This window comes from Panthera uncia, chromosome B4 (assembly GCF_023721935.1).
Source record: "Panthera uncia isolate 11264 chromosome B4, Puncia_PCG_1.0, whole genome shotgun sequence".
Taxonomy (NCBI): domain Eukaryota; kingdom Metazoa; phylum Chordata; class Mammalia; order Carnivora; family Felidae; genus Panthera; species Panthera uncia.
Window position 1 is genome coordinate 73,550,824 of NC_064809.1, and position 20,815 is coordinate 73,571,638.

Consider the following 20,815-nt stretch of genomic DNA (forward strand, 5'->3'; position numbering starts at 1 on the left):
TTTAACCCTATCTTTAGATTCATCATCAAAATGATCTTGACAACTTATGTCTCTCTCAGTGATCTAGCATCAGGCCTGACTTCAATGGAAGTTTTACATATATATATATTCCAAGCTCTGGAGAATTCTATGATAACCAGACAGTAACTGGGAGAAAGAAAGGCAAGTGGAAGTAGGGGACACAGAGAGCAGGATGAAAATAAGGAAGATACTTGGAACTAGTAGGCTTTAATAAGGAAATTCCACCCCTTTCTACCTACTTCTTACAGGTTTTTATGTTATCCTCCAAACCAAACCAATTTACCGAAAATGTTATCTACTTCTTGGAAAGGAAGTTTATCTGTCCTGTTTTCCCTTTCCCATCAGAGACAACTCCCTAAGGACTTCAAAATATATATATGTTCACAAATATAAACAAAACATGCATTCAAGTGATTGTTTTACATTTTCATAACATTTTAACATTTAATAGAAACTATATACAATAATTTTTTATTGTATCTTACATAAGATAGCCACTACAGAAATTTACATAGGTTAGAAGCAAGATGGATGGTTAAGGAGGGCCCAGTCCTGTGGGCTATTCTCAGAGGTTATAGGTCAGAGTTCACTGGAGGGTTGAGGGGGGGTTCAGATTATCCAATCAGGTGAGAGGTGAAGAAAGGCTAAAACACAAGCCATTAGATAGAGAAAATCAAACACTGGGTTTCATCAATATCCGAAGGGTACACATCTCCTGCCTAAACACCTATGTGGATTTATTCCAAGACTTGGGAATTCCCATTACAAAGATGTCTCTCCCCTCAGGCATGGTCCCAAATACTCTCTCAATCCCAGCAGCTCTGACATGAATCACCGATCTCTCTTCCTTGCACAAAGTGAGAAGGCATCCACAACCTGTAGATACTACTGGTCCCTTCCCCCCAAATTTGGTTTGACTACAGCACTCAATAACCCAGAGGAAAAACAACGTAATCGGAGTTGTCCTTCAGTGAGAGAGAGTCATAAATATTTGTTTAAAGAATGGAAAATTCAAATCCTCCAAAGTCAAATGGTTCCCAAAACAAACTATCAACTGATAGAAGAAGGTTCTGGCTTCCCATTTGCAGTAGCCACTCCACTTTGAGGCAGTGGTGCAGAGACTTTCTCAGAATTTCGAGACCCCTGTGATCTGCACCCATCTCCAGCCATCTGTATCTGGCCCTGTTAAAAGAAAATCACTTTGGTTACAAATCCATTCATTAGGGTCTGAAACATGAATCTGAATTATCAAGATCAAGACAGCAGACATAAAACAACTCTGAGCAGATGCTCTTCCCCATACGTAACAATCTCTGACCCTTGGGAGTAAGCAGTCATTAGCTATAGCATTCCTGAGGCTCTCCCAATGGGAAGGAGAACTGTGGGTTGTTTCTTCCAATGAAACAGCCATTCTTTGCTGAGACTCCAGAACAGCCAGCAAATCACAGGAAGATAGTTCTTTGGGCCTCTGCTTGAAACCAACAGCATAATACAACTGCTAGTCTTCAGTCAGGGCCACTGGTACCCCACCCAAGAATCAAAGAAAGAAGCCATATCACATTACTTGTCCATACTCTATGAGAAAAACAATTCCAGTGCTGAACCCTCCCTTTAAAAAGAACCATTTGGGGCGCCTGGGTGGCGCAGTCGGTTAAGCGTCCGACTTCAGCCAGGTCACGATCTCGCGGTCCGTGAGTTCGAGCCCCGCGTCAGGCTCTGGGCTGATGGCTCGGAGCCTGGAGCCTGTTTCCGATTCTGTGTCTCCCTCTCTCTCTGCCCCTCCCCCGTTCATGCTCTGTCTCTCTCTGTCCCAAAAATAAATAAAAAACGTTGAAAAAATAAATAAATAAAAATTAAAAAAAAATAAAAAATAAAAAGAACCATTTATGTAGACTCCTTGTCTTAACCTCTTCTAGTTAACTACATAAACAGTTTCCTGCTGAGATTCTGGGACTAGTGTCCATCAGGTGTTCTCTCTAAGGGCCCATCTGGAGAACTGCCATCTGGGGCACCTTATAGTCACCCCACTCACTGGGAGTACATGCTAGCCATAGCCAGCAGGGAGACCTGTGTCTGGATGGGGTTGTTCTTCACTTGCCAGAATATCCACTGAGCCTTCAGCAATTTCTTTGACTGAATGATCTTCAAGGGTTAGTGAAGGATCAAAAAGCAAGGGTGAAGGAGGGCACTGCATACCATCACCCACAACATCCAAGTCCTAGGAAAAGAAAGAGAAAAGCCTATCAGGAACACCAAGGGAACCAATAAGCTTAAGTTGGCATATTTTTCAACAAACCTCAAAGCAATTCTCCCATAGTTCCCTCACCTCCTTGCCTACTTTTAATCAAAAAAAGATTTTCCCCAAATGTCTAACAAATGGGGTAAGATCCAAAAAGCACTAAAAACTTTTCCTTGCTGCTGAGTATAAAGCACAGACCACTACAGTAACTTAAACCCATATTTTCAAATTGAAAAATTCAGAGGCAGAAAGAATAGTAACTGGAGGGAGAGAGGAAACAGGAGTTTTAGTTCAATGGGCACAGAGTCTCTGGGCTGATGGGAAAGTTCTGGAGATGGTGATGGTTGTGCAATACTGTGAACGTACTTAACACCACTGAATTATACACTTAAAAATGGTTGAAACAGTCAATTTCATGTTACAAACATTTTACAAAGAAACTCTATTAAGAAGAAAGCATATTCCCTCTAAGACTAACTGTAATCAAGATCTACATTCACCGATGTTGAATATAATACAGACAATCAGCATAATCACAAACTAAAATATTGCTTTAACAGATTGGACAATATGAGGGGTGCCTGGCTGGCACAGTCGATGTAACATGCGACTCTTGATCTCAGTGTCATGAGTAGCCCATGCTAGACACAGAGCTTACTACAAAAAAAAAAAAAAAAAAAAAAAAAAAAAAATTGGACAATAGAAGATTGCTTGATTACAATGCCCTAACAGCCATAGTGAACTACAAAATTCTACTCTGATTAAGTCCCTATCCCCAAACAGCAAATCCCTGATTTTTACACATACTCCAGTTGCTGAGAGAGAAAGGAAAAAAGCAAAAAAGGAAAAGGAAAAGGAAAAGGAAAAGGAAAAGGGGAAGGGAGAAAAAGTATGAACAATTCTATAAACTATGTTCTTCCAATTGAACTAGCCATTCCCATTGGGGTGCTGAATGGCTAACAGACCACAGAAACACATTACTCTTGGCTCCTGTTTGAAACCAACAGCTACAGCAAACCACTGGTCTTGATTCAGGGCCTAAGCATTGCAAAGCCATAGACAATGTGTCAAACTGACTTTCATGCCACCAAGAGTCTACTGCTAACCTCTCCTTCACAAGAGTGAATATTACCCAAGGGTTTCTACTCCCCTACACCCAATCCACTTAGCCCCACAAAGCCCCAATAGAGGCTCAAAGTTTCCAGTAATCTAGCTTCACAAGAAGCTTAGTTCTATGCTTTTAAATTAAGTCTAAGAATATGAAACCCTTTCCCTTTCTTTGGTGTGCTAATCACACTTCACAATTAAGGTAAAGAATACAATTAAAGAATGTACTAGACTTAAAGCTGATTAAAGCAGAAATTTGGAAAAGGGTACGGCCGGCTAACATCTATTTCGATGTGTAAGAAACTTCTGTACTATTCACAGAAACCAGTGTTTGCACATGGTTAAGCCTGTGAACTATTTTCTCCAATTCTTTTAATATGCACATTATACAAATAATTAACATGGAATTTAAAAGAACCCGTTTAGGTGGTACACCACAAAGTTTCCAAATCTCAGGACGACAATGGTAAGGAAATGTCTTCAAAACAAAATAGATACTGAAAAGGCTTTTCTCACATAGTTATGTTGTCTGTTACAAGAATTAAAATTGGGGGAAAGAACCTAAAACAAGAGAGGAAGAAGGGATCAGCAGAAATGCCTATCACAACAGCAATATTCAGAGATATAAATCCATCAGGACACAAAGAATATATATTTTGTTCTGATCTCAAAAATCACACACAAAAAGAGAGGAACCTCAAAGTAATAGAATTAAGGTATTAGGTACTTGCCAAACATCCTTGGATCAAAGCACAGAAAACAGGCAAATATAACACCCAGATGAAAGACTGAATTTTAGCCTAGATTAATACCTAATACCAGGTCTTCCCATAGGTAAAGTTCTTAACTTCTGGTAAAGTTACCAGAAATTATTAACAAGTTATAGAAATGGTGTATAAGGCAGAATATAGGTTACAAGCTAAGAATGCTTGGTGAAATTCATACAGTTAAGAAATCATTTTTTTCCCAGCAAATTTTTTATGCTAATAAATATATCCAGAATTATAGGACAAAATTTCTTTTCTAAAACTGGATTTTGTTTCAACATTTTCTGGAGAATTTTTACCTCCAAAGATTAAGAATAAAACTAACTTTTAATGACCAATATGGTTTATCAAAAGTACATTAATATGAACATAATAGATGTTCAAGTACAAAATGGAATGTTTATCATTTTTAAATCTCTAATGTCAAAGGTCCATCTTAAAAACTCACTGGGTTCCCAAAAATAAGGGGTTACTTCTCATACATTCTTTTTAAGTTTATTTATTTTGAGAGCGAGCAAGCACGTGCATGAGCACACTCACAAGTCAGGGAGGGGCAGAGAGGAGACAGAATCCCAATCATGGTCTGCACCATCGGTGCAGAGCCCAGTGCTGGGCTCGAACTCTCGAACTCATGAGATCGTGACGTGAGCAGAGATCAAGAGTCAGATTTTTAACCAACTGCACCACCCAGGCGCCGCTCCCATACGTTCTTTTTAAAAAATCCAAACAACAAATAAGAATTAACAGATTTGATAGTATATTTTAAAATATTTTTTAAGATTCCTTAAATGTCAAGCTTCACCTATGATCACATCTTATAATCTCTAATGTTTTGTGAAAAATTCTCCAAAAAGCAATACTGAGATGACAAAAACAGGTGAAAAGGGAAAAGCAAAAAGGTCAAACAGAAATGGTTCTAAGAAATTAAAATCAGATGATATAGAATTTACTAACCTAATACATCTATATAAAATACATTTGCTACTTTCTACATATGTACATTAGTACCTGAAAGGAATCTGGTGATGTGCTTATTAGGTTAATTTTTAGATCCTATAAAGCTGCTCATGTTACTAAAAGTTAGAAAGAAAAGAAAAGAAAAGAAAAGAAAAGAAAAGAAAAGAAAAGAAAAGAAAAAAGAAAAGGGCACCTCTGCATTTTCTTCACATTTAAAATGAAGGAAAGTGGACAAACTCTGTCCTTATCAATCTAGGACTATGTATTCATTTACCCTCTTCAACATAATCTCTTTGGAAAAATTTGGAAAGCACTTAAGTATATAATAAGGTCCCTTTCTAGTTTTCATATTCTATGAAATGTGTGAAAAATTTTTAATAAGAATTAAGATTATAATAAAAATTGTAATTTTATTATAAATGAAGTAATGAAAATCAAAGTCTAATAAGCATGTAAACCATACATAATCAAAACAGGGGGGTTATGGAAAAAAATTAGAATCAATTTATTCTTTTGTTTTTTAAGTTTTTATTTATTTTGAGAGAGAGAGAGAGAGATATCTCGGGGTTGTGGGTTTGAGTCCCACATTTGGTGTAGAGATTACTTTAAAAAAATAAAATTTTAGGGGCGCCTGGGTGGCTCAGTCGGTTAAGCGGCCGACTTTGGCTCAGGTCATGATCTCGCGGTCCGTGAGTCCGAGCCCCGCGTCAGGCTCTGTGCTGACAGCTCAGAGCCTGGAGCCTGTTTCGTATTCTGTGTCTCCCTCTCTCTGACCCTCCCCCGTTCATGCTCTGTCTCTCTCTGTCTCAAAAATAAATAAACGTTAAAAAAAGATTAAAAAAATAAAAAAATAAAATAAATAAAATTTTAAAAAACAAGCACACCTGGCTGGCTTAGTTGGGAGAAGCACGCAACTTTTTTGTTTAAGTTTTTTTATTTTGGGGAGGGGCAGAAAGAGAGGGAGACAGAGAATCCTGCCCAAGCAGTCTATGCACTGTCAGAGATCATGACCTAAGCCAAAGTCAGACGCTTAACCGACTCAGCCACCCAGGTGCCCCAGGATCTTTTTCAGATATTACCCTGTCCTGGTATATCCCCTTTTTTAGCAAGCAATACCCTTGAGGCCACTCAAACTTTGCTTCTACCCTTTGCAAAAATCTTAAAACCTATATTCAATCTTCCATTTAGATTTGTCACATTAAATGTGACATGGTTATATATAATACACCTTTTATTATGAAATTCAGAAGAATTATCTTCAGAATAAATAATGAAGACCTTTATCCAGAGGGCTAAATATTAAGCAAAGTGCTAAGCTAGAGATGGTGTGTCAACTGATGCCTGAAGTCAGACAGTAGGGTAGTGCTAATTAGGGAAACGAAATCAGAGATGGGTTTATGGGCTGGGACCAATTGAGGAACAAGTTTCAAAAAGTAGTGTACATACTTAGAAGGCTATAAAAATAAATAAAGAGATCACTGCTGTTCTAGTCCATTCACAATAGAATCTATGATAACGTATCAAAAATAAAGCCAGTAGCCAGAGCTAAGTTTACAGTCATTTTCTGGGGGGCACGTTAACCTGAAAATGAAACCTTTACTACGACAGAACAAAAACACAAGCTTACAACTGTCAAGAGTAGATCTCAGAATCCATTTGTATTACTAAGATTCTAGTGAATCACTCACCTTGTGGGTACCAAATTTCCTGGCTACACCAAATCCATCCATAATCTTAACTTTCCAACTTCCCATAGGTTACAGTTTATTTTCCTTATCATTCTTGCAGCAAAACTTGCCAATTTAACGGTCTCTAAATCAATATGCTAACATACAAATACAACCATACATATATCATTTCAAAAACTTTATCAACTCTCCTGGCCACAAAAGACTAACCTAGTCTCACCATTAACAAATAAGGCCTTGCCTCAAGGGCCAACCAGAGCAGAGCTTCTCTAACTTACATCACTGAACTCCAGAGGTAAACTCTCAGTGGGCTGAAGCTCGGCAGCACTCAAGTACAGATCCATGGGGCCGGCTTCCAGATCGTGTGGCACAGACAGTACCTGCTCGGGCTTATACATCTGAGGAGGCAACTGGAAATGCAGTGGGCAGCAGGGATCCTCAGAGAGGCTTACAGGAACTGGTTTGTTGCAGGGTACCTCTTCAGACCCCTGGCAGCATTTGAAGAGAACCTGATTCGTGTCCTGACAAATATCTGTAGAAAAACGGTCAAGGGAAATAAAATGGATCTATCGGAGGCACAAAATAGGAAAGAGTTGTCTGTCATGTAAAATTCAAGGTGTGGACTACGGAGACAACTGGTTACATTTGAAACAGAACCAAACCCAGTTAGCAATTTTTAAAGTTCTTCTCAAAATAAGTGTCATTCACTAGCATCTAATTCTAGCTCAAACAGCAATTTAAATCTAGTCCCCAATCTACACTTCAGGATCCCAGTCATTTAAACCAGAGACATTAATCTTGTTCTCACTGAGGAGAGTCAAACGCAAAACATTTGAAAACAGTGCTAAGCAAATAGCAATAACAATTCTAGGTCTCTACACCTATTCAGAAGAAACATGTTATGGCAAAAGCAGGTGGATAGCTTGCAGAGGCGGTACCACCTCCTTCCAAGAATCAAGACACAAATGTTTCTGCTCTGTTAAGCAGACTGGCAAAAGATTACAAAAACTTTTTGAATTTTATTTCCAAACTGTTCACAGGTTTTATACTTAAAGCAGCAGAGAACTGGGGAAAATAGAACCTCTAATAACTAGGGATCTTATCTTGACAATAAAAATAAACTTATTTTATTTCCATGCCCCCTTCCCTTTTGAGGGGGTGGGGGTACTAATGCAGAGGAGTTGCATGCTCCCCCAGAAAGAAAGGAAATAGAATTTCCCATGGAAAGGAACTACTCCAGGAACATTTCAGGAGTACTAACAATTACTTCTATTAAGAGTAAAACAGAAAAGGGCCAGTTTCCAAGTTGGCAAAGAAGCTCTGTAAAATGAATCAAAATTAAAATCATGGTTAGGTAAAACAACAAAATTTAGTTCCAGTTACTCTATGAAATAGTTTTTTACTCAAATGATACCACTTCTTGAAATCTTAACTACATGTTTTTTCCCTAGATTAACAGACAACTGTTATTTCAAATGTGGGTTTATTTTTAAACCAGAAAGCTCCATTTCCTATAAACTACGTGTACCCAGGATTATAGAATTATGAGTAAACTTTTCTCCCACATTTTGTGATAATTCCTAAAAATTAAAAAAAATCTAACATACAATTTATTTTTAAACCAAGTAAAACTTCTTGAATAAGCCATTTCTCACAATCACTTCTTGGAAATCTAAGGCAGGGTTTCACAACCCTGGCACTATTGACGTTACTGGCTGCCCAGTGCACTGCCAGGTGCTTAGCAACACTCTGGCCTCTACCCACTAGATGTCAGTAGCATCTCACTGTCACTCCTGAATTAGAACAGGCAAAATTGTCTCCACACATTGCCAAATGAGGATAAAATGGCACCCAGTTGAGAACCACTCCTCTAAAAGAACAGTAAATAGTACAAAGTAAACAGTATTTATTGAATGAAAACGAACAATCAAATGAACAAGCACATGAATCTAATAGGAACAATCAGATTTGCATTGCTTAAGAAAATCTAAACAGTCTCCAATGTGCTTAAAAAGCCCAATCTTATTAAATTATTAATACTTAAGATCAATCCATTAAATTAAATGTTTTAATCAGAACTTTTTTCATGGAATTCAAAGAACTTTCGTAAGTCTCTTATTTAATACAATATATGTATCTTGGAAAAACCCTCCCCCCCCATCCTCCTCCACCCCCTTTCCTTTCAGATGGGGACAAGAGAGACAAAGAGAAGGGAATGGTTGACCTACAACTAGAGTCTGGGTCCTTCACTTTCAGTCCAGTGCTGTCTCCATTAGACCAGAGTAAAGAGTTAACAGGTCCCCAATGGCAGTCGCATCTTTCTCTGGGAGAAGGACTTAAGGAAGGGTAAGTGACTTAAGCAACTATGGAGTGGAAAGGAAAAAAGCATAAAACAAAAAAAATCATACTTCCCTTCTCTTTTCAAATACATTTCATTTTCAACTCTGCTTTTTAAAATATTAATATTCTAATAAGCTATTTGAGAATAATACTGTAAGTCTAAAATACTCCTTAATATCTGTAAATTGAGTTTTTTTGACTTATAAATTCAAGCTCACTGAAGAAAACCTGCAAGTACAAGGCAGAGGAATAAAGGGCATTCACAACCCCACCATCCAAAAATAGTCAATTTTTACTTCCCCTCCCAGGATTTGATTATATGGAATTCCATACCCTATTTTTGTCACTATCAAACATTTTTCTATGTCACTCATTAATTTTATTAAATAAAATGTTTAACCCCTGACCTATTCCATATTATATAATAATTTTCTTCTTTGTTCCCCATCTCTGAGAATTTCAAGGCTGTCTCTAGTTGAAAAAGTTTTATGTAAAAATATTGGTCTTTGCATTTGATTATCTCCTTAAAATAAATTCCCAGAGGTGACATTATCATATCAAAGAATATGAATACTGTCAAGCTGCTTTCTAAAAAGTTTGTGCCACTTGATCTTCCCACTGACAGTATTTAGAAGGATCCATTTCACCATAACCTCAACCTGAAATTCACTGAATAAACATCATATATATACAAACATCAAATTCATAGATTAAAATTTTCATTTCCTATTTCACTTATGTACAGTGAAAACACTTTTCCACTATTAGCCATTTCTACTTTTAAATCTGTCCACCTTTGCCCAATTATGTTTTGAGCATTTATCTATAGTTTTTAATTACCTTGCACAAGTATTTTGTGTATTAAGGACAGTAATCCTTCATCAGACATTTATTGCAATAATTAATAAACTAGTAAAACATTCAATAAATAGAATAGAAAAAAGTCTTCTTTTCAAAGACCAAGAAAAGGTTCTCCTTTTTCTATTAAAAAGATATTTTATTTTCCATATACTTTATATCTCCTTCCAGGCAAATGAAATCCATCAAGATTTATGCCTTTAGATAATAGTATTTAACAAGTGCTTTACCGTGAAAGCAACTTACTCGATATCCATAATAAAGATGCACTTTCACAATCGAATAAACAAGTCAAAAAGTCTTGTAACCTGATAGTAAACGTGACCTCGTAGCCGAATCAAGAAATGCTATGATGGTTCAAAGGCAAACTAATTGGGAGGGTAGGGGTGGGAGCATTCCATTTTTGGAAACAGATAAGCTTCCAATTTGAATAAAGTCTAAAATACACAAATTGGCCATACAAAAGATTAATTCTCAAAGGAAGGTCACAGTTCAGAACTTATTGTTTTTTTGGTGGAAAACCCACAGTAAATTTTTTTTTTTGATAACTGGACTTAACAGTATTATAATTCCAATGAACAAGTTCTATCAGGGATCTCTATAGTTTGGAATCCCAGTATTAATCAACAACAAATAAATATTAGCCCACACCTATCTCTAATGACTCAGATGTTTCTTTCTAATGAACTGACCATTACATTTCCAAAGTTCTGAAATGGCCAACAGACCATAGAAAGACATTTCTTTAGGCTCCTGCTTGAAACCAACAGCTTCGACAAACTGCTGGCCTTGATTCAGGGCCAAAGGAAAACAAAGACCTTCAATTAAGCAAACTATGAGATATTCCCACCAGCCTTTAGCCTAGCTAGCAAACTGAAAGGAATAAAAAAGATACGGGTAAGGCAGTGTCTGGTCATTGGAAGAGACTGATTGGAACATCGAACATCATCCACAAAGGCCAAGCACCTCTGACTGGAACGAGTCGTATGAGCCTAAAACGGAGAAAATAAATAAACGTTCAAAAGAAAATACAACCAGTTATCTATGACAATACTAACTTGTAACATGTAAGGTACACCCTTAAAGGCTAAAGAAAAAAAAAACGCTCAATATTTGACAAATTTACTCACAAGACTATATGAAAGAAAAAAAAAGTTAAAACCTCATGTTCAAATAATGAGTCAACCCTAATCCAAAATACTTCTCCAGATTATAAGAATGTGATCAGCCTAATGGTTTTCAAACTATTTTGTCTTTTAGAAACCCTTCCCCCCTTTTTACGGCTTGAACTCATAACCTCAAGATCAAGAGTGGCATGCTCCAAAGACTGAGCCAGCCAGGCACCCTAGCAAACCACTTTTTAAAACTGTAATTTTATAGGCGCCTGGGTGGCTCAGTCAATTAAGTCAATTGACTTAATTAAGTCAATTAAGCATGACCTGCAAGGCTCAGGTCATGCTCTTGCAGTCCATGAGTCTGAGCCCCACATTGAGCTGTGCTGACATCTCAGATCCTGGAGCCTGCTTCAGATTCTGTGTCTCCCTCTCTCTGCCCTTCCCCTGCATACACTCACTCACTCACTCACTCTCTCTCTCTCTCTCTCTCTCCCCCTCCCTCACACAAATATTTAAAAAAATTTTTTTTAATTGTAGTTTTATGTGGAGCCTCAACAAATAAAACAGATAAAAATGGAATTATCATTGAGGCAGAGACCAAGGGCTTAAAAAACAAATTAAGAATGATCACTTAACTGTGCTCTTTTCAATTTACCCCACATCCAATTAAAAATTAAGTCAGATTTCAGAGCCAAGACTATACAATATTTTGACTATTTGTGACTTTGTAAACAACGCAAATATATGCCCCTTAGAGGTATAAACACAAATTACCTGTTGGGCAGCACCATCTGTGGCCAGCATTCTGCGTTCCTTCAGCTGCCTATGTAATAAGGCTTCCACTCCATAGCGCTGACGATACCGCCGAAGACATTTTAGACGCTTTAAGTTCTCTCGTTCTTTGGCCAAAAGTCCCTCTGGGCCAGTCAGGAGACTACTACCTGGTGAGTCACAACAGTCAAGACGCTATGTGCCAAGTAACCAATGAAGGATGGCTTCCCCAAATTAAGAAGAAATAAACTGGGAAATCTTTAGCCGTAAGACAGCCATCTTCAAAAGCAAATTTTTCACTCCAGGTACCAAGACAGAAATACATCTAAGTACTACCAAATGCACATGTTGAACCCACAATACAACAGCTTATTGGAACTTAGCATAAAACTTGCCTAGAGCTTCATGTTCCACTTTGCGATTATGTAAATAACGTCGCTTCTTCTCTTTGAGCAGATGCTGAAGTCGTTTAAACTGATCGATGTACAAAGACTGCAACCGAATTAGTTTCTCACGCATAATCAGGGCAACTTCTTCTGCTGTATAAACACCAGCATGTCTACAATGAAACAGAATTCAGCAAAGCATAAGAAAACACAATAAACCCCAAGCTTAAAAGGACACAAGGTTAGAGGTGAGACTTAACCTTGTTACTTAACAAGAAGTCACCCAACTGCCCATCAACAGATGAAGGTAATGATGTGGCATATATATAAATGGAATATTTACTCAGCCATCAAAAAGAATGAAATCATGCCACTTGCAACGTGGATGGAGCTGGAGTGTATTATGATGCTACACAAAATAAGTCGGTCAAAGAAAGACAAATACCATATGATTTCACTTATGTGGGATTTAAGAAACAAAACAGATGAACATATGGGATGGCGGGATGGCGGGATGGCTGGACGGCTGGATAGATAGATAGATAGATAGCTGGCTGGATAGATAGATAGATAGATAGATAGATAGACAGACAGACAGACAAAAAAGAGGGAAAGAAACCATAAAAGACTCTTTAACTACAGAGAACTGAGGTTGCTGGAGGGGAGGTGGGTGAGGGATGGGCTGGAAGGGTGATATGTATTAAGGCGTGCACTTGTGATAAGCACTGGGTGTTATGGAGTCTTTTTTTTTTTAAGTTTACTTATTTAGTTTTGAGAGAGAAAAAGAGAAAGCACATGCGCACAGAAGGGGGAGAGCCAGAGAGAAAAAAATCCCAAGCAGGCTCCACACCATCAGCACAGAGCCCGATGCAGGGACTGAACTCACGAACTGTAAAATCATGACCTGAGCAGAAGTTAGTCATTTAACCAACTGAGCCATCTAGGCACCCCAAGCATTGGGTGTTGTATGTAAATGATGAATCACTGAATTCTATTCCTGAAGCCAATATTACACTGTTTGTTAACTAACTAGAATTTAAATAAAAATTAGAAAATAAAAAAGAACTCACCACTGAGACAATCACCTTATTAAATATGAACATTGTCATGCAACATGCAAGTTGTTATTAAAAAACAAAACAACAGGGGTGCCTGGGTGGCTCAGTCGGTTAGGTGTCTGACTTCAGCTCAGGTCACGATCTCGCGGTCCGTGAGTTCGAGCCCCGCGTCAGGCTCTGGGCTGATGGCTCAGAGCCTGGAGCCTACTTCTATGTCTCCCTCCTTCTCTGCCCCTCCCCCGTTCATGCTCTCTCTCTGTCCCAAAAATAAAAAAACGTTAAAAAAAAATTTAAAAAACAAAAACAAAAACAAAACAACAAAGAAAATCTCCAAGTATGGATGCTAATGTATAATCTCACAATATGAGGAAGGGGAGATGTTTCATTATTTTCCCCAGTTATGTTACATTATGTTTAAGAAAAAGTGAAGATATAGAACACTCAAAAATTTTTATTAATCTACATTCTTACCCCATTTCATAATTTAGTCACTTACCAGTCAGGACAGCTTAAAAGTATTCAATTTAGTAGCATTTATATCTTAATATATTTTAAATTAAGTACAAAAGGTAACAAATAATTTCAATTTCTAATTTAAAATACATTCTTTTTTTTTTTTTTTAATTTTAAGTAGGCTCCACGCCCAGCCCAGAGCCCAACTTGAGGCCCAAACTCATGACCTGAGATCAAGACCTAAGCTGAGATCAAGAGTTGGACATTCAACCGACTGAGCCACACGGATGCCCGGTAATTTAAAACACATTCCTATATTGGGGTTTACGTGGGCCCTTAAAACACTGGTCCACAAACGCTATTCACTGTCCTCCAGCTCATTTCCTTGACAAATTTCTCAAAATACAGTACCCTAGGTTAACCTTTAATTGCCAAAGATCTAGATCCACACCAATTTTACTAAGCTTTGCCACCAATTATAAACAGAATTTTTTAAAGTTATTGTGCTGATTATGAGGTCACAAAGCCAATGAGTTAAACGGCGGTTTAAATGGAGACTTTCCAGACTGATTTAAGTAACTCAAATGAAAAGACTAGTTGCAAATTTAAAAGACTTTTGGTTCCATTTGCCTTGTGTGATCATTAAACAGGAAGAGCAAACTAGGTATGTACCGTGACTTGCTATTTTCATTCTGAGTAAAAAATTATTTCCTTCACTTAAAACACAATGCATGCAAATTACATACTCTAATTTTAGGGGCACCTGTGTGGCTCAGTCAGTTAAGTGCCCTACTCTTGATTTTGGCTCTGGTCACATGCTCACCGTTGAGCCCCATGTCAGGCTCTATGCTGACAGAGCAGAGCCTGTTGGAGATTCTCTCTCCCTCTCTCTCAGCCCCTCCCCTGCTCACAATCTCTCTAAATAAACAAACAAATAAATATGGCTGTTCCAGACATTCATGGCTAATTATTACAATCATGTTATTAAAACCAGGACACACAGGTGGCTCAGTCAGCTAAGCATCTGACTCTTGATTTTGGCTCAGGTCATGATCTCACAGCTGTTGAGATCAAGCCCTACATCAGAATCTATGCCAACAGGGGGGCCTGGGCGGCTCAGTCGGTTCAGCGTCTGACTTCGGCTCAGGTCATGATCTCACCATTCATGAGTTTGAGCCCCATATCAGGCTCTCTGCTGACAGCTCAGAGCCTGGAGCCTGCTGCGGATTCTGTGTCTCCCTCTCTCTTTGCCCCTCCCCCACTCGTACTCTGTGTCTGTCTCAAAAATAAATAAAACATTTAAAAAAGTTAAAAAAAAAAAAAAAAAACAAAACAAAACCATGCTGACAGCCAGAGCCTGCTTGGAATATTCTCTCTCAAAATAAACAAACATTAAAAAAAAAATTTTTTTAATAAAAGCATGCACCAACTTCCCTTACTCTGATACTCATAAATTTAAGTCAGAGATTTATTATCTGACTGCATCTTCTTTTTTTTTTAATTTTTTTTTTTTTTAACATTTATTTTTGAGACAGAGAGAGACAGAGCATGAATGGGGGAGGGGCAGAGAGAGAGGGAGACACAGAATCGGAAGCAGGCTCCAGGCTCTGGGCCATCAGCCCAGAGCCTGACGCGGGGCTCGAACTCACGGACTGCAAGATCGTGACCTGAGCTGAAGTCAGACGCTCAACCGACTGAGCCACCCAGGCGCCCCTCTGACTGCATCTTCAACAAAGAGGGAATCATCTTACATTCCTTGTATATTAGTGTCTCTTATCTAAGGGCATTCCTCCAAATTTATTTTAATAACAATGAAGACTCAATAACTTGAAATGACCTTTACCAAAACTAACTCTGAATGTCTGTAGAAGTCATATAATAAAAATTACTTTCTAAAAAGGGAACGATTGAACAATTACTCTTTTTTTTTTTTTTTTAACTTTTCTTGGCTATTTCTGTTGTTGTTTATTTTAGAGACAGAGAGGGGGAGAGGGGCAGAGAGAAAGAATCTTAAGCAGGCTCCACACCCAATCTTACCATTGTTGAGATCAGGACCTCAGCTGAAATCAAGAGTCAGATGTTTAACCGACTGAGCCACCCTGGCGCCCCTAACAGTTACTCATAGGCTAAAACTTCACCAGTGCTGGATGTTGTTATAAATGGACTTTTCAGATTCCTTTTTTTTATTTTTTATTTTTTAGCATTTATTTATTTTTTGAGAGGCAGAGAGAGACAGTACGAGCATGGAAAGCACAGAAAGAGGGAGACACAGAATCTGAAGTAGGTTCCAGGCTCTGAGCTGTCAGCACAGGGCCTGATGCAGGACTCGAACTCACCAACAGTGAGATCATGACCTGAGCCACCCAGGTGCCCCTCAGATTACTTTTTACAAAGCAATTAAGTAAATGGTTACTTTGAGGGAAATCACATACACATACCTATAAGGGGGAAAAGAAACTATGCCAATATTAATCCTAGTTAGGATAAAATCTCTAATGACATCATAAACAATACAAAAAGCACCCTCCTGGAACAAGCAAATGAAGACGATATATGCTGTAAATTGCTAACGATTCAAAAAGTGGTCCTAGTGACAATAAGACACTGGCACCAGAGATGAAATTCAAAGAATTTCATTAAATACTCTTTTATTAAATTTAACAAGACAGTAATATGCAACCACATTAACAAATTTAATACTCTAAGACATTTCACAACTGTATTTACATCCCTAAAAATGCAAATATCTTAGGAGGTCAAAATTTTTTGGATAATCTCATGGGGGAATTAAGGAAAGCCTTATATTTAGTTGCCTAATAGTTGACCATACTTGGGGCTTTACTTTCCCCCTTGGAATGTTCCTTTTAGGAAAAATTGACACCACATACCTAGTCCTTTTAACATTTATACTTCTCATTAACTGGTATTTTTAAGCTACACTAGCATAAATGTGTCCCCAAGAGACTGATCCACTCTAGATTACTACTGACAAAATCAAGTTTCTGGACCTTCAAAGCTATTTACCATACCAAAGGACAGTCACTTTGTAACCCTACAGAGCATATACCTCTTCAAAGCAGCAAGTCTGGCATTTCCAGAAGCACAATGGGGGGGAAAGAATGTTTGATATTAAGTTACCAAGTAAATAAACCAAATAAACCGAAGTTACTATGAGAGAATTCTGCTAGATAATGACTAGATAATGAACATTCCTTTGCAAACTACTTAGATGGAACTTTCCAATAAGTACTTCCTGAAGAGCTGACTACACTGACATTACTCAAGAAAAATAGACGCAATTATTATACTCAGAAAATGTAAACCTAAATGACTTTTTATGAACAGACTAAAAATTCATTACCCCTCCCACTATTTATAATACTTCTATGCAAATGGTCAGTGGGAAGTATTAGACAGTAATCAAAAAGAATGAAGAAAACAAAAAAAGAAAAAACTCAAGTAAACACAAACCATGAGACTTTTGAGTGGCAATGTTTTTGTTTCTGTAACTCCAAGGTGACCCATGGGTTAAATGAAGAGTAGAACCTTAGTTAAGATATAATTACATACACATATTACTCACTTCTGGTTTCTACCTCAGTTTCTCTTAGCCATGAAACCAAAGGGCACTCTTGAACATCTTTTTATTTTTCCACCAGGGGAAAAAAAAAAAAAAAACACTCATAAAATGTAACTCTGAAAAAAATGTATTCAAATACAATCACATTATTGTTCCTGAGATTTAAGCCAGGAATCCACTTACATCAGTTTCCTCTTCTCTAACTGATCTAAGCCATTTCTCAACCAACCTTCCACTCCTATGTCCAAGAAATTTCCTATTTTTTCCCCTATACTTTCTCATGTGTAGAATTTGATACCTAAAAACTTCCCCAAATTCCAAGACTTCCAAACAAGAATCAAATTTTGCCTTGCAGCAAGATGGTGATGAACCAGGACACTTTAACATACAGAAGCTGTTAAGCTATTACTGCTCACAAATAACTAAGTTATCTTCAACACGGCTAGGTTATTAACCTATTAATAGTTTACTATAGTTAATTAACAGCATTACTGTAGTCCACACACTGACTGCAAAAAATATTTAAAAGCCTTATGTGGAGTTACAACTTACTTTAGGGGATCTTCTTGATCACTGTCTATGCTATCAGCTTCACTGTCAGGGTCACCTCTCCATGTCTGATCCACAGTAATGGGTTCCTGCTCCCCATCACTCCAGCTGTCTTCATCTGAGGCAAGGAAGGGAGAGCAGCCATTAAGACTTCCCACCTCTGTAACTCCACCACACAAAACTAGATTACTTAACACATCAACCCAAACCTTAAAATTTAAAACAAAACAAACAACTCCCCCCCCACCACCTCCCCCCCAAAAAAATTTTTTAGCAGAAAGGCACTGGCAAATAAAGTCAGCTTAAAAAATACAACCCAGGTAAGCGTACTTATAACATAAAGGAGGTAACCATGCCCTCAAAAAGACAGAAAGGTCAACTCAAAATTACTCTTGCTTCCTGAAATTACCTTGCCTAACAAAGACAAGCATAAAAACAGCTATGAAGGAAACAGTCATAAAGTCAAGAAAGTAAACCCAAGCACAGGCTACTTCAAACTGAAAAGAACTGGCGAACATAGCAATGCTGGAATTCTCATCAAATTGTCAATGAATTATATTATTACCGTATTATCACGTGTCCTATATGTTCAAGATACTGTGCTAAATAAACCAAAATAAGTTCTTTAACTTACTTTTTCCTTTTTCATTCTAAGGAGAGAAGATCCTTACCCAGAATTCGGCTGGCTTCGCTGCGGCTACTTTCTGGAGTCTGAGACCCCAGCTCTGTCTTAGCATAGGAGCTCAGCTGGCACAAGAGTGTTTCACCCATAGGCCCTGGATTAGTCTTCTTCATTTGAGCATGAAGTGCCAGGGCATTCCTACGGGCATGTTCAGCACAGAAAGACACCCTAAGAAGACAAAATATTAACATTTTATACTCAGGTCCCTTCTTGAAAGAGTTCTACCATTTTCACTGTCACTAATCTTTAGATCATTTTTAGGAAATTAAAATTACTATTACCTTCATTTATAAATTAAAAAGGCCAGTGAAGCAAAGTAATTTAACTAGCCCAAGGTCAACTCATTTGGTATTACTAAGGGGAAATGCAGGTATCATAATCTGGTGCTTCATTCATCAAACAAAACATTCCAACTATAAAAACGCTGACATCATCTTAGAACAAATCAAAGAGATCCTCTTTCATCTTTCAAAATTGGTTCTGGAAGGCAACTCTACACTTTAATTCAGTATCAATCCACTGAAGGTAAGAAGATGTGGGACACAATTTTAAAACCAAAATATACATGCAGAATTCACTAGCCAAGTTATGTGAATACTTTTGCTTCTGGGATGAAACCTATAAAGCTTTTCTGGGGAACCAGAATACACATACACGCAGTTTTGCATATTACTTAACAAGGATCAGGGATGACCCACAGGGCCATGGACTCCAGAGTTAAGAATAATCTAGAATATCCCTTTATTTTATAGACAAGAGAAAAGGTCTAAACAGATTAATTGAGTGGACCAAACGGAAGTGGTCTCTCCAGTTTTCAACGTTTTTATTTTTTCTCCCCAAGGATATATCCATAACCCCAATTTTACAAAAATCCCAGATATTCCCAAGCCCACAATATACCACATCTCCCCTCTCGCTTTAAAAGTACAAACGACATAGATTATTATCTACACATATATACCCATCTTTCTTCTCAGGCTTTGGAGCAGCACTGGGACATCTTTTTCCATTCTTCGTCGATATATAACTACACTGCTTGAAGGGTGCATTCTTGTCTTCAAGGATATGCTTAATACAAAACTCCTGCCCCTCCAGACGAGGTTGCGAGCATGGGCGATGAGTGAATGAACAAGACAGAGGCTCCTGAGACCTGGGCACTGGGGTTATCCTCCCCCGATTGGTCGGCAAGACGTGGATCCGAATCCTGTTCATACCAAAACCTGCAGGGTCACACACACAAAAAGCCCTTACCCTTCCCGAAAATTCCTGCTCTACGACATCCGGGCAGACTGCAGATAGTTTCCAAAGGACAAGCAGAAGTCACGCTCTGTAACTCCCCTCCGCACATGTCTCCCCAGGCCATTAGACAATTTGTCTCACTTCAACCTCTGCGCCATGCCCGCCCCCACCCTGAACACAAGCACGTCGTATCTCAGACTCGCATGGCCGGCGCACGAGGAAGGAGCGCCCGCCCCACGCGGTGGCGGCAACGCCGCAGCGCCGCGCCCGGCCTCCGCCTCCGCCTCTTTGCCCGCCGCCTTTGTCCCAGCCCGCCTCAGAGCTCACGGCTGGGCCCTGCCCGTCCTCGGCCGCCTGTGCAAGCGCCATTTTGTCCTCCGGCTCTGGGCACCAGAGAATCTGGCTTCTGGGAGCCCAGAGCAGGAGAGCGACATCCAGGCTGTTTGAGACAAAGTAACAACTCGGAGAGGGCAGGAGGAGCGAAGCAGCAGCCTAACCGCAGAAGAGAGATCAAGCACCGCGGCCATGTTACCTGTGCCGCCGCGCCGCGCCGCTAGGCCTCTGCCCGCGCCAGCCGCTTCTAACTCGGCCCCCGCTCCTTTCCAGGCTCCCAATTCCTGATTGGCTACTGTGCCCACGGCGGTGCGTCACCATTGGCCGAGGCCAGCTACCTATCATGTCTGGGGGGGGGAGGGGCGCTGAGAAAAAGCGCGGCTGGGGTGGCTAAGAAGACCTGTCCGTCAGTCAACAGCTCCGCCCCGGGGAGGGTGAGGTTGAGGGTGATCTTGCTGCCGGAGTCTTTGGCACGGCGGTGCTGTTTTTTTCTACGTCACAGCGTGGCTTCCTTTCGGTATACTTTTGGGACTACTTTTGGCCGCTGTGTGGTTCTAGGGTGCTGTTACCTCACCGTCCCTACACAGCGGGTAAAAAAAATCAGTCATATAGAGGCCAAAGGATCACGGTACAGTTGACTCTTTATACAGGAAAAAGCTGTAGTTTTCTTTT

General features: G+C 39.0%; 1 protein-coding gene and 3 non-coding genes across 7 annotated transcripts; all 4 read right to left on the reverse strand.

Moving 5' to 3' along the window:
- Positions 1 to 473: 473 nt before the first annotated feature.
- KANSL2 (KAT8 regulatory NSL complex subunit 2) lies at positions 474 to 20,433 on the reverse strand. Of its 4 annotated transcripts, XM_049627246.1 has the most exons (10): positions 20,343 to 20,433; positions 19,533 to 19,791; positions 18,561 to 18,739; positions 17,893 to 18,007; positions 12,259 to 12,422; positions 11,867 to 12,033; positions 10,873 to 10,969; positions 7,058 to 7,311; positions 2,120 to 2,239; positions 474 to 1,203 (listed from the first exon to the last, which is right to left on the reverse strand). In XM_049627246.1, exons 2-10 carry the CDS (start codon positions 19,781 to 19,783, stop codon positions 1,072 to 1,074), a joined length of 1,479 nt encoding a protein of 492 aa, XP_049483203.1. In that variant the 5' UTR covers positions 19,784 to 19,791; positions 20,343 to 20,433; the 3' UTR covers positions 474 to 1,071. The 4 variants fall into 4 exon arrangements, with proteins under 4 accessions (XP_049483203.1, XP_049483205.1, XP_049483202.1 ...); XM_049627248.1 differs by lacking the exon at positions 20,343 to 20,433 and having other exon boundaries at positions 7,160 to 7,311; positions 11,867 to 12,029; positions 12,255 to 12,422; positions 19,533 to 19,985; XM_049627245.1 differs by lacking the exon at positions 20,343 to 20,433 and having other exon boundaries at positions 11,867 to 12,029; positions 12,255 to 12,422; positions 19,533 to 19,982.
- On the reverse strand, positions 1,406 to 1,540 carry LOC125920547 (small nucleolar RNA SNORA2/SNORA34 family). Its single transcript, XR_007457126.1, has one exon. It is a non-coding gene; the product is annotated as a small nucleolar RNA SNORA2/SNORA34 family (small nucleolar RNA).
- Positions 3,169 to 3,301, reverse strand: LOC125920546 (small nucleolar RNA SNORA2/SNORA34 family). The gene has a single exon (XR_007457125.1). It is a non-coding gene; the product is annotated as a small nucleolar RNA SNORA2/SNORA34 family (small nucleolar RNA).
- On the reverse strand, positions 10,645 to 10,781 carry LOC125920545 (small nucleolar RNA SNORA2/SNORA34 family). Its single transcript, XR_007457124.1, has one exon. It is a non-coding gene; the product is annotated as a small nucleolar RNA SNORA2/SNORA34 family (small nucleolar RNA).
- Positions 20,434 to 20,815: the final 382 nt, after the last annotated feature.